The sequence below is a fragment of the Cinclus cinclus genome, chromosome Z, assembly GCF_963662255.1.
Source record: "Cinclus cinclus chromosome Z, bCinCin1.1, whole genome shotgun sequence".
NCBI classification, from domain to species: domain Eukaryota; kingdom Metazoa; phylum Chordata; class Aves; order Passeriformes; family Cinclidae; genus Cinclus; species Cinclus cinclus.
In genome coordinates, this window is record NC_085084.1 from 41,456,349 (window position 1) to 41,469,588 (window position 13,240).

General features: G+C 42.8%; 1 protein-coding gene across 2 annotated transcripts in view; it reads right to left on the reverse strand.

Annotated features, from left to right (window-relative positions):
* ABCA1 (ATP binding cassette subfamily A member 1) overlaps positions 1-13,240 on the reverse strand; it is a 91,291-nt gene that overhangs the window by 70,672 nt on the left and 7,379 nt on the right. The window contains exon 2 of one of the 2 annotated variants that reach the window (XM_062513644.1): positions 5,202-5,345. In XM_062513644.1, coding sequence (XP_062369628.1) covers positions 5,202-5,267 — 66 coding nt within the window. In that variant the 5' untranslated portion in view covers positions 5,268-5,345. Of the gene's footprint in view, positions 1-5,201; positions 5,477-13,240 lie in introns of those variants that run through there. The other variant, XM_062513645.1, reaches the window with a different exon arrangement.

The following is a 13,240-nucleotide window of genomic DNA, read 5'->3' on the forward strand; positions in this document are numbered from 1 at the left end:
TAATTGAGATGTGTCACATCCCACAGAAGCATGTGGTCAAAGCAACTCTCCAGCCTAGAACTTCTGAGACACTAGCTGAAGTTTCCCAGACTTGACCTTCACTAGCCACACCCCTAATTTCCCACTCCAGAAAGACTGCCCAAGCATGTATTTTTCAGTCAGCTATGACACAAGGAAAACCTGAAAGCTTCTTATGCTGCTACTTCTTATGTTTATCATCTATTACTAGCAGAACAGAGTGTCTTCTTGGTTGAATGAAGACAAATATTTTTCACTTCTTTCCTGAAAATCTCAGTCTTTTCTAAGAAGAGGTCAACATCATTCGCTTTAAAAGACAAAAGGTAAGACCTGCAACCCAGAGGGAGGCAGAATACCAACTCAAACACATTTTTCCATGTTCCATCAGTAACAGCTAAAACTGGACTCTTTAGACTCAGCATTAAGGCACTCCATGTAAACTTTGAGGTGAGAGACTTCTAGGTAACTACTGTACCTCAAAAGAAGCTCACACTGTAAAAACAGGGCATTAAAACAAAGGCCGTTTGATCCAGCAGAGGAAATTATGTAGGATGGCTTTTCACAGATACCCGTTGTAGGTGACATCAAACAGCTAAGAGCACCCCTATTTAAAAGGCATAAAAATTGAGCATCAGTCTCCCAGGCACTCCTGGTAACAAGGCCAGTCTCTGAAAGATAATTTTTGGATACTATTACCCATTGGATCCTGAGATTATCTCAGTGGGTTAGAGCATGGTGCTAACAACACTAGGGCTGCCAACATAACCCCCATATGGACCATTCTCTTAGGAGCTGAGCTTGATAATCCTTGTGTGTGTCTTCCAACTCAGAATATTCGGTCATCTGTTATTGCTGTGCACACACTGTACAACAACTGGGTAAGAAACTCCACTGAGACCACACTAACAGAGGTGCCAGGAAGATGCCTCAGTGCCTTTGGTCTCTTACTACAATAAGCAACGTAGTGGCAGCACACACTTCAGCCACTAACAATGACAGCCTACTTTCATCTGCATTAAACAGTGCTCTGGCTCCCGAGATCAAAGATGTTTAGACCTAGGACACAGACAACAAGTCTGCTTCTGTTTCCAGAATACTCTTATAGCTGCTGCCAGGATGGCACAGGACTTTTCCTCCTCTTGACATAAAACTGGCTATGAAACCAGGACAAGTCCATGCCATCTTCCAGTATCAGTGGTCATGCTCTAGCACAGGTCACAGCCCTCTGCCACCCTGGTACAACTGCTGCTACACTGTTTGGGGAAAGCAGGGTCACTTGGGCTTTTGGAAGCTTCCTGGGATGACCAGTGTGGACAGATAGCCTCTCACAACCCTGCAGCTGCTACAGAACCAAAGAGAAAATGGCCCTTGAGCTCAAACCCTGGCTTGCTCAGAGAAATAGCAACCTCAGTCACAACACATTGGGGTGGACAGCAGCGCCCAAGCAGCCCTGTTGCTGAAGGGGGAACAGGCCTGCATGCACAATACACCTAACCTGGCACAGCAACAGGCTCAGAGAGGATAGAGAAAGGAGGGATACAGCTCAGACTGACCAAGTTGCACCTTTACAGCTGAAGGCAGGCATCATAGCAGGCACCAAAATACAACACTATGAGAGACAGCTGGCAACTGCTGCACCAGAGGCTTGCACAGGGACAAGATCAGCATGTCAGGAACAGGTCAGTAAAGACTCTTCAGCAAAGCCTCTTGTGCTGTTCAACAAAAACTGAGTTATCTTCCTTTGCTCCTAAAGGTCAGCAGGTTCCTTCCTCTACTGCTTCCTGACCCTGCTGTGACAGCACTTTTCATCCACTGTGACCTTTCCAGACAAGGACAAAGACACTAAAAGGGAACACGTCTCAATGAGATTCACTCTAAGTAGATACTGAAAAATTAAGTCTCCTATACTACTTTTGTGTGATCAACCTGGTAAATAATTAGATGAATCTTCAAGCACCCACCCAACCCCTCACCTATCTCTACTCCATTTGGAGTTGAAAGAACATCTCATTTGCACACAGCAGGTGAATTCAGCTAAGAACAAATTTGTCCTTATTTTACCAAGGTTAATCCCTAAAGCATGCCAAATTTATACCAGTTGCCTGATTCAGGATGCCATTAAACACTGAGCTCTACATTGTGTCAACAGGAAATCTGTTGAGCAAGAACTAAGCAGACTATCACCTCATCCCACTGCCAACTCCCCTTCCTACCTTTATGGTCCAGTTTCAATGCAGGGAGCTACCAGAAGCTGACCAGCCTCCCTATGCAAGTTTGAGGTGTCTCTTCATTTGCAAGAAAGCAGGGAGAGAAATGTCTTTACACAGTGACCCCTGAACATGATTTTTCTTTCCACTCTCCCCGTGTGAGCTCCTTCCCCCCACTCCAGTGCTGCTGGATATTATCCAGTACAAAGTAACACTTGAACTGCACACATCAGGGTGAGCTTTGAACCCAGCTTTCGCAATGCAGCCCAAACTCACAGCAGCCAATGAGACGGTTCAGTGGGAAGCCAAGGCTAGCCCACATTTTTTTTGTGAGGAGGGTAAGGATCAAACTATTTCTCTGCTACACTTTCAGTTAGTACAAACTGTGAGAGAGCCTTCATCAGCACAACCCAACTCAAGGACACAGGAAAGCAAAGAGATAAAGCACTGTGCAGCCATGATAACAGCGTGGTGAGAGGAGATGTTCTGCTTCTTCTCTGCCATTCCCTGTTTAGTGGGCTTCTGCTCCTGAAATCTTCAGGTAAGTCCCAAAAGAGAACCATTAATGAGAAAATTTCTGCATAACTGAGAAGCCCCACAAAAACAAGCCACATCTCAGGCCTTCGTTATGAATTGACTAACAATAAGTGTGGAATAGAGATTATCAGCAGTTCCATGCCCTTTGAGGTACTTGATGAGAAACCAGTACAGTAGCTGCCAGAAGGTACCAAGGAATGGATCAGAAGCAGTTACCCTACTGCACTTCTCTGACACCACCAAAAGATATGAATGCACCTCTGCTGCCCAGTAAGCCCACAGTTACCTTGACATGACACACATGCTAAACTTAGACCTTTTCACACCTGATGCAATACTGGGGTTGTTCAGCCTGGAGAAACACTCTTTACAACTACCTGAAATGAGGTTATAGCAAGATGGGAGGTGTTCTCTTCTCCCAGGGGACTAGTGACAGGACCAGAGGACACAGCCTTTAGCTGTGTCAGGGGTCAGGCCTGACATCAGGAAGTTTCACTGCAAGGGTGGTCAGGCATTGGGAGAGCTTGCCCAGGGAGCTGGTAGAGCTGCTGTCCCTGGAAATGTTAAAAAATGATTGGACATGGCACTTAGTGCTAGAATTTAGTTGGCATGGTGGTGCTCACAGGCTGGATTTGATGATCTTGAAGGTCTTTTCCAAACTTAATGACTCTATGATTATATTACTTTCAGAAGATGCTGCCAAAAAAATACCAAGCAATCATTCTCAGTGTAAAATTCAGCTCCTCTGAAATAGCCTCCTGGTTCACCTAATTTAAACATCACTCTAGAAAATCCCACATTCTAGAATTCCCCTACTTTCCAAAGGCAGTCTGGTAATAGGCAAAAGTTAGACCTCCAGTAGCAAGGTAGGAAGAGTTTTTTAGCTCTTAGGGCCTAGGCTACGAGGGCAATAGCAGAGAAGAGCCAACCTTAAGGAGTCACAGCCAGTTTGGAGACTACTTTCCCAGCTTCATTTTTCTAAACTATGAGGCTGTTCACAAGACCCAGATGTAACCCACATCCAGAGAGCAGACAGCCTCACTCTGTGCAGTTGACACAGTCCATGACTTCTCTGGTGGGCAGTCCTGTCCTGGGAGATCAAGATCCATGAAAGTCAAAAACACGCAGAACAAAAACTTTGTCATCATTGGCAGATTTGTTTACATACAAGAAAACACAAAGAGGCCATGAGCCCCTTTTGTCTGTTTTACTAAAGAATGGACTAATTCCAGCTCTGAATTCACTGGACCCCAGTCCTATAAAAACAGGTCTCGGACACCTGAGTGAAGACTTCAGGGACTGTGACCATTACCAGTGGTAAATATGATAGCCTTTCCTCCCTTGTGACATTGAGTTTCTAAAACAACCAACCCAACCAGCTGGCAAGTATCCTGACATTTGCAGGGTTCAGAAAGCTTATCAGAGACCACTTTCCACTCACCACTTCAGTAACTCGTGTTCCTTTCACATTCCCTACTGATACATCCTCAAGGTCAGATCGAACATGCCAGATCCTCTGAACAAGCCTGTCGCACAAATCATGCCCTTGTCCAACACAGGTATTCCCTAAATCCCTAGAGGTTCAATACCATGCTTTCTCAGACTTTTAGCTATTTGCAAAAAGTATAGCATCCTATGAAGTCTCAATCTAAAGCCAAAAGAATTTTAAGAACACCATACTGGATCCACACTCCTGTGCCTTTTTCACCACAAACTCTTCTTATGTATTGACTATTCTTAACAGGTAAATTTCCACACTGTTAACAGACGGTGAGGACAGCACTTCAGCCACTCAGAACACACCCTGGCAGAAGAACATCAGTTGCCTGGGTTTATCCTCATGCTGATACAGGAACATGCTTCATGCCAGCCACTTAATCTGTATGTTCTGTTGTGAAGTTACATGGCAGGTTTGGAATTCTCTCAGTGATTAAAGTGACTGGAGATGTCTGTTACTGCTTCTGCTACTTCCACCATTAGGAAGTGTTAGGATTTTGTCGCCATTGCTGCAGCTTGCAACATCCAAAAAGGTTTTAGACTCATGGGCACATCCCTGCAGCCTGGCAATGCCCCACCCACAGAACAGAGCCAGTTGCAGAATGGGTTTTCATTTCATATCTTCGTTGCTGCACACAGCAGTCATGCACCCTCTCTGCCTGATCTGACACCAGTGTTGCAGTACTCCAACACTCTCTCACATTAGAATTCAGGACAGAAGTCTTGAGCACCTTTAAGCCCTCTGGTTTCTGTCCACCCACCACCCTCTCCAGTTTGAATAGGGTCTTTCCAAAGCCAGACCAGTTGCTCAGCCAGGGATCACTAGAGGAGGAACATTAAGTAAGATACAGGATGTTTCTCTTTTTCTTGAGAAGCTGTATAGTCTGGTAAGCTACAAGACTGTGCCTTAAGATCTCAAAACACCCTTGGGCTAATACTTACAGTCTGTCTTCTTCTGTAGGTAAAGTTCTTCCATAGCAGCAATCCCAGCTGTGTCCAGAAAGCCATCTTCCTTCAGCAAAGCCTAGAACCTCTCTTTGTGTAGCAGCAGCAGTACACAGTACAGATGTTGTGGCCAGGCATTAACTAGTGAAAGAAAAGAAAAAACAGGAAAAAATTGAAAGAGAAAAGTTCCATCATCCAAAACAGAAAAGGAAACAAGATAGGGAAAGAAGAGGCCACACTCCATGACCTTGCAGCCTCTCCATGGAATACCCCACTGCCTTCTTTCTTATTCCATGCACTCCAGCCATGTTTCACATGGGTCTCAGTAATATCTGATTTAGACTCACTGTTTCTAATCTCAGAGCTCCAAAGCATAAAAAGAGGTTTTCAATACAATTTTTATTTTCTACCCAAGAAACTCCAAGAAAACTGCCCAGAATGAGAATAAGTAACAGGTTTTGGAAAATGATTGAAAGATCCCTCTGAATAAGACTGAACCATACAATCCAACCTTTTTCCTTAAAGCCTCTTTACATATTTACTTTTATAATGGCAAAAAGCTGGATGCTAAATTAGGAAAGCCTTTGTTCTGAAGTCAAGTCAACACCGCTTGTAGCAGAAAGCACCATGCATTTAACAAGCAAGGGAGAAATGCCCATTCTCTTGAAGGTAAGTGACTAAGAAGGACACTAGAACTGTTAACATTTAGATAAAGTAAAAGGAAAATTGTTGTTTAGTCAGTGTTCAGGTCTTACAACCACCTGGCCTCCAAAACTGTTGTGAATTAGATGTGTTAAGCGTGCATCTTGTTACAATATGAGAGTACAATAGGATTAAAAAAAGTATTAATTATAAGGATTTCTAAAAACTAATCTCTCTGGTGGCAATGAATAAGAACATAGTATGGGCTTGGTACACGTACTCTTCCAGCTCAATCTTTAGGCTCTAAGGTGAGCTTTCACTATATTAGTTAAATGTCATTAAACCTTTTTTTCAGAATTAATTCAGTATACCTTGATTTACTTCTGAGTTTTAAGGTCAATTCAAATTAAGAGCAGTTGAATCCTGAGAAAGTGCAGTTATGCACAGGAACTTTGTTAATCCACATGAAAATTAATTCTGATTTATGTACCTGAATACATGCTGTTAACAGAACCAGCATTAAGAGGACAAGTAGCAGTTGATTCAAACACACACCAAGAGAACCACTCTTTCCAACACCTGTTAAACTGGGAACACACACACTTTTAATTCCAGTGTTCCACAGAACAGCACCCTGACCCTAAGAGTCAGAATTGCATGTCTGATTGCAAACCATATTGAAAAAGAAAGATTGCCAAAAATCCATAAATGTGCTAGGAACATAAGACTTCCTCAGGAAATGCTCCCAACCAGTGCTACATTGAAATAAGTCTAGAGGAAAAATTCTGGATATGAGCTTTGAGATGAATAATTGTCATCTTTAAGTGTCATCCAAAAGTAAATTCCATTATTACAATGATTTGCAGGTTAAAAACATGTCTTTTAATAACAGAGGTCTGCATTACAAGAAAAGTTCTCTAACATGGCTAACAAAAATAAACCTGTTACACAGAGTTCTGTAGATGATTACACTGTAGTATCACAACAGGACAACAGTGCTTCTTAACACCAGTACAGCGAACCAAAGAGCAGGTAATGAATGCCTACAAAACCTGACAAACTGAACCTCACGCCAGCAGTAGAGCTTGCAGTCAGTCAGCATGGGCTCATTAACTTTCCCCAGGTGCTGCTCCAACTCACTGACAGGACCTCCCCAGATGCTCCTTCACAGAGGGATGCCCAGCTCATCAGACAGGACAGCCATCCTGCCCTGCCCAGTGCATCCTGCTGGCTGGAACATCCTGACACTAACACATTGCAGATGCACGCACATCTGGCTGGTAGGCCATGAATTCCCAGACATACTTAGAGCAAGGCATTTGGCAGGCTAATGGCACATCCACAGCAGGGAAAAAGCCCACCCTTTCTGGGGAATCTTGGAGGGAAAAATCCTGGCTGATGACAGTGCACATGCTCATGGACCTAAAGCACACTTCTGCAGACAGCCTTGGACATGAGGGGGTGGTCCCTGAAGTACCTCCTCTTGATGTCAGTATGACATACCTAAAGTTGCAACCAGCCTAGCAAAAAAAACTAAGTAGGGAATATTATTACCTCTCCTTTGCACTACCTCCACTCTTTAGTTCCTCCATGGTATTTACGGGATTTGGCCACACTTTCAGTCACTCTAAAGAGAAACCTGGATTGCTTCTTACTGACCAATAATGTGGTACAAAAAAGTTATCTTTTTAAGAACACTAAGGTAATTGCTCTTTTCAAGCATTTCTCCACAAGGACACTGGTACTGGTCTGTGGGTCACAGACCTCCATTTGATTTTTTGTGCTGTCCACCATGCCACAAAATATAATCTTTGCTGCCCGAGTCTAATCCTGCAGCCACTGCACTGTTTGGCATGCAGAAGCAGAGGACTGGAAGCGACTGTACAGCCTTCCACAGTCATTGGTAATTATGCAGCAGGTGTTTTTTATCTTCAGAAGGATGTTCAGAGTATCCAACTCCATGCTTAGCCCCCAAATAGTGTTAAATGTCTGCAAAAAAAATGATTTCCAATGCTTTCCAGAAATTAAAGCTAAACACCAAAACCTGTAAGAATAAAGTGCCACAGGAAGAGTACAAAAACGTATCCCATGGAGAGTCATAGGGACTTTTGGTGTTCTCATCAATAGAATTAGATCCTATTCCTGCACCTTAATACCCTGCACAGAATCAAAACAGAAGCTCAACCAGTCTGTGGAATGAGCAAATGAAAGGCTATCTGGTTTAATGCACATCAGTGAAAATCCAGATACTGAATCCTTGCAACTGCAGTCAGTCCACAGGATCCAGAACATGGAAATCCTGTGTTATAGAGGTTGTAACATTCACATCACGTTAGCAAACTGTAGTGAGCTAAGGGCACATATTTTATCATTTAAGTCATCTCAACTGACCAGCAGAAGAATGCACAGCCAGGAAGATTCAGCTGCACAACCTGCTTCAACTTCATCTCTCTGGATTAAGACAGACTTTACTGGGAACAAAGCAAATGATGTGGCATGTTCTTCTTGGATAAAAGTTTCAAATGACATAAAAATACTGACTTTTAAAAACTGCCCAGATACAGTCATATCAGCTCAGTCCCTGCACTAAAGTAAGGCATGGAGCCCAACAGTGGACTAATCACGAAGAGCACACCACCTGAGCCTGAACTGTTCTTCAGTTCTTCCAGCCATGCTGGGTGGCTGCTGCAGTGACACTGTATGCTCCAGTCAGTATCTGTTATAGACCAGGGAACAGGTTTGTCACTAACCACCTCTGATTTTCATCCACAGAGGCTGGCATACTTGGTTCACTGCTGACACAAGTTAACTAGGTTCACTTGAATTACTAAACCATCAGAAAGCACTCAGCAAGCTAGTATCAGAGGAAAATGACTGAACATCCTTTCAGATGTTCTTCCAGCTCACAACAGGCAAGAACCATAAGCCAGAGATGCAGAGAACTTATTGACCCAACATTTCCAGCTTGGTTAGACAGGAAGTCCCACTTTATCACCACTTCAGACCAGTCTGATAAGTTCAACATGGCTGGGGAATACAACTTGCCATTTACTACTGCAGTGTCAAAACTTTTTAGTTTCCAATGATGGCTTTTATGTCTCATTTTTTTGAGCCAACAGCAGGGTATCAGTGATCACTCCTGACACTCATCCAGAACTCCCTGTAGGAGATATACTGCTTTCTGTCTAGAGTAAGAAAAGCTGCAGGAATTCATCCCCACAGTATTAGTCTTCTGTGATATAAAGCCTCACAGTAAAACACCCACCAGCACAATTAAAGCACAGAATCCACACACTTGTCCCATGGTCTGCCTTTGCAGAAGACTCACTGCACATGACATTTCGCCCTGAACAGCCTCCTAACCTACACAGCTGCAATTTCATCTCATTTTCTGCAATTCAGAAAATTACTCAAGAAAAAGGCAACAGGGCAACCTCTGAAAATGATGACAATGAAACACATTCTTTGGCCATCCCTTTCTCTCTATCAAGGTGCTAGCTGCTATTGCAAAGTAGAATGGCTGTTGAAAAGTCCATTAGCTGGTACACCAATAGTCTCCAGATCTAATCCCTCTTAAATAAATGTACTTTCACATATGTAGGTTTAGCAAGTAAAAAGCCCAAGTGGCAGAAAAATCAGTTCCCCACCCCCATGCCTGGTGTCTGTACTAAGTAAACATAAAATAGCCTTCAAAAGCAGCTGTCTGCAAACAATGCAGCTGTTTGCTTTCTTTGGGGAGGCAAAAAAACCTTTCCCCTAGAGAAAAAAAAATTAAATCACTATTTCAAAGAGGGAACAAAGTGAACTTACCAAACCTTATGAGACTGGAACATTTCAGGGCTCTGGCAAGACACTATAGACAATTTAAACTAAGTCCTTGTCAGCAGAGCTAAAAAAGCTTTCACTAGTTGATGGAAGGCTCAGTGGCCTCCATGAATTAAGCTAGCAGCTCCTGTCCTCTCAGTTAGGCTTTTCCTTATCACGGAAGCTACCACCACTGGCAACTCTCCACAGATCAAGTGGCCATGAAGAGTACCAATCTAACAGTTGCATCTGATGCCCTTATGAGCTACAAGAGCCTTTCATTTCTTACAAGCAGACACGATCCAGCACTTGTTTCCTGTCCCAGACAAAAAATTATACATCTGCTTTATTCCAACAGATCTTGTTTACATAAGTATCGAGTCAAATGAGACTCATTTTGGAAGAAAAGAAGCAACTAAAACACAAGCATCAGATTTCTGTAGAAATACCATCCTCTTTATGAACACTGACAAATGTCTTGACATGTAGTTTCTTTTAGGTAGTGTCAAGCTGCATTTTGTGAAGCAAACAATACCACGAGCCCTGTGAATTCTGCAAATCCCAGATCTAGAGTCCTCCAGTGATGCAGATGCCATCAGTGGAAAGCAGATCCCTCTAAGATATGCAGATAAGCAGATCCCTCCTGCATATGAAGGCAGGACAGAAAGTCTTGACTCATGAACTGACATTTTGATCCACACAGGACAAACCACCAGAAGATTAGTGGCCTGGATGGGCATCAGCATAACAGAGGTGTAATTAAGTCTTAGAGTCTAGAACTAAATCCCCATTTCCCAAAAATAAGGTCTAGTGCTTTGGCCACTTCTCTGCCAAACACCAGGATTTCCCCTCTTCCAGCACAGTAGCTGTAACTAGAAGAACAAACCAGTATGGATCCCAATTACATTAAGATTAGACTAGAAAAAGAGCAGCTATGGGCAAGTGCAAGCAATTTTTGTCCTGCTGCTAGAGACCTAATGAGACATAAATCCCCAGCAGAAACAGGCAGTGCATATACAGCCAGAGGTAACGTCCATTCTGTGATCTACAGTCACACTAAGCTTGCAAAACCCAAAGGAACGAATCTGATATTCTGATCTCTAAAACCTACAAGCAGGCAAAAAACTTAGGGCATCTACTGGAATTCTAGCAAAGAGGGGAAACTGCCACCTGAACAATGACAGCTTTATACAAATAACTGTACTGATCTTTTAAAGTAATCTTTTAACCCAAAGAGCCTGAAATAGGTTGCAAAAAGGTGCCATAAAAAGCATTAGCAGCACAGAGTTCAAGCAACTCACCTAAGGCCACAAGCAAGCAAAAAGAGAGATTAGAATGAAACCATGAGATCCCACACGTCCGTGTCCTGGCTTAAGCACTATTAGAGCCTGCAGCAGTCACAACCAGTGCAGGATCAGCAGTGGAGATGTGAGCTTTGGACCTATGGGCTCCTGCCTGGGACACAGGATCCTTATCACTGGAGGCACAGAGACACTAAAACCTGGTCTTTCACAACCTCCTCACAGAGGACATTTCTCTCTTCTGCCAAATGAATACGGAACACAGAGTTTTCTATTCCATCTAAAGAATCCTTCAGTTAGAAGTGCTTTCCTCTTCAAAATCACACAGGTCATGTCACAAAGTTTACACCAACTCCTTGTTCCTAGTAAAGTGACTGGAGAGCTTCTGGGTCAGCAGACAAAAATTTGATTAGGGTGACAAACAACAATATTTTAGTGGCAGTTCTTGGCAAGATCCCCTACTGGTTTACTTCCCACACTGACTACCTGGCCTTCAGTTAGGTAGTAAACAAATTCTGGTCTTGTTCTCCAGTGCTAATACTGAAGGCAACTAGTAAATGGCTTTCAACACAGTCATCCAGTTGAACTTATTTTCCTTCCTTGAGGAGCACGTAAAATTTGGTAAAACCACCATTTAAAGAACCATGCCAAAATATCAGCAAGCTGATGAAACAGACTCATGGAATACCTCCAGCAACCTGCCATCTCTGGTCAAAGACACATGGCCTCTCACTCACCCCCAGGACTCTTAAGGCAGCATGCACACAGCTACAAAACACCAAATAAATAATTTCACATTGTTATTTAAGGGAGCTCCAACCTCACAGAATATGGGACACCACCAGTGGAAAAGGACTCTTTACATCACAGGCCAGTAATAAAACACTTATTCACAACCTGTTCCAACTGCTGCTATGAAAACAACTAGTGGCAGAACCCAAGCCCAGTATTAGGTTCTACTTGCTGCACCAAGTACTATACAGAGAAGCAAGCCTGGATCTTGCTCTGACATGACTCGGGCTCAATATAAAGTCATGTTAGGAGCAGAAATGCAGCTTTGCAAATCTTTAGGCAGAATGGCAAGGGGCTTCTAAAGTTATTTAGCCTTGGCAAAAGAACTGAACAAATGGATATTTCATAAGTCAGTATATTGCATGCTGAGTCTTCTGAATGCTCCACTATGAAGAGATGAGGAGATGAACATTTTGAAAGACCTGGCCCAAAATTAATACCATGAGCACTGACACTCCTGGTCTTAAACTGTTCAGAGTATCTAACTCGTCCCTCCTGTCAAAGCCAAACTCCTAGGACGTGGTTCTGAGACACTGGTGGGCCTATCCTTACCAATTAGAGAAAAAAAATAAAAATCACATGGAACAGTTCCTCACACAGGAAAGCACTAGCTTACAAACTGCTCCATAATAAAGATTGGCCTACATTTTTCAGAGTACAACATTTACACAGATACACATTTTCAAAAATGGCTGCTGCTTTAGAACCTTCCCTTGTAACACAACATGCCAAGGAATTTTGAAAAACCTGCCACAGGCCAGAAGTATCTGCCTAGCAGAATGACCACAACAACTGATTCTCAATACTTCCAGTATGTTTATAGAGGGCTCACTGAGGAACACAAGCACAAGTCCAATGCAATGGCAGATGTCAAGTTTGTATGCATCATAGCTGGACTTATCATAAGGAATGCACATGCAAGGGACAGTGGCATGCACTTAGGCAAGAGGATTGACAAAGTATAAAGTATAACATGCAAGATGAAATGCAGCCATGTATTTCACAAAAAAATAGCTTCCACTAGAAGGTTGTGAAACACATGAAGCATTTCAATTTCCAACATTACACTGAGTGTCCCCTACTTTCCCCACGGAAGAAAAAAAAAGGCAAGAATATAGTCCATTCTTGGGCAAAAACAAACACAAAATGTGATTTGCTTTATCACGGCCAATGTCCAAAAATCCATAGTCCATATTAGCAGATGATTTCTTTTTTTTTTTTTTGGCTCTCAAAGAATGGCTCTTTTCTAGCGGAATATAGAAATAATAGAACATCCTGCTAAAATAATAATTGTGACATTAGAGTTCAATTCACGCCATTAAGCTTTGATCTCTGAGTGAGTATAGTATCATCAGCACACAGTTTACAAAAAGCTGTGCTACAACAGCCCCAGTTACTTTTTCCAGCTTTTGACACATCCTGTTGAGAGACAATATAATTGCAACCAGGGAAAAGGGGTAAAGAAATTGCAAAAGTTACCTTTCTGCTTGGCAGCAA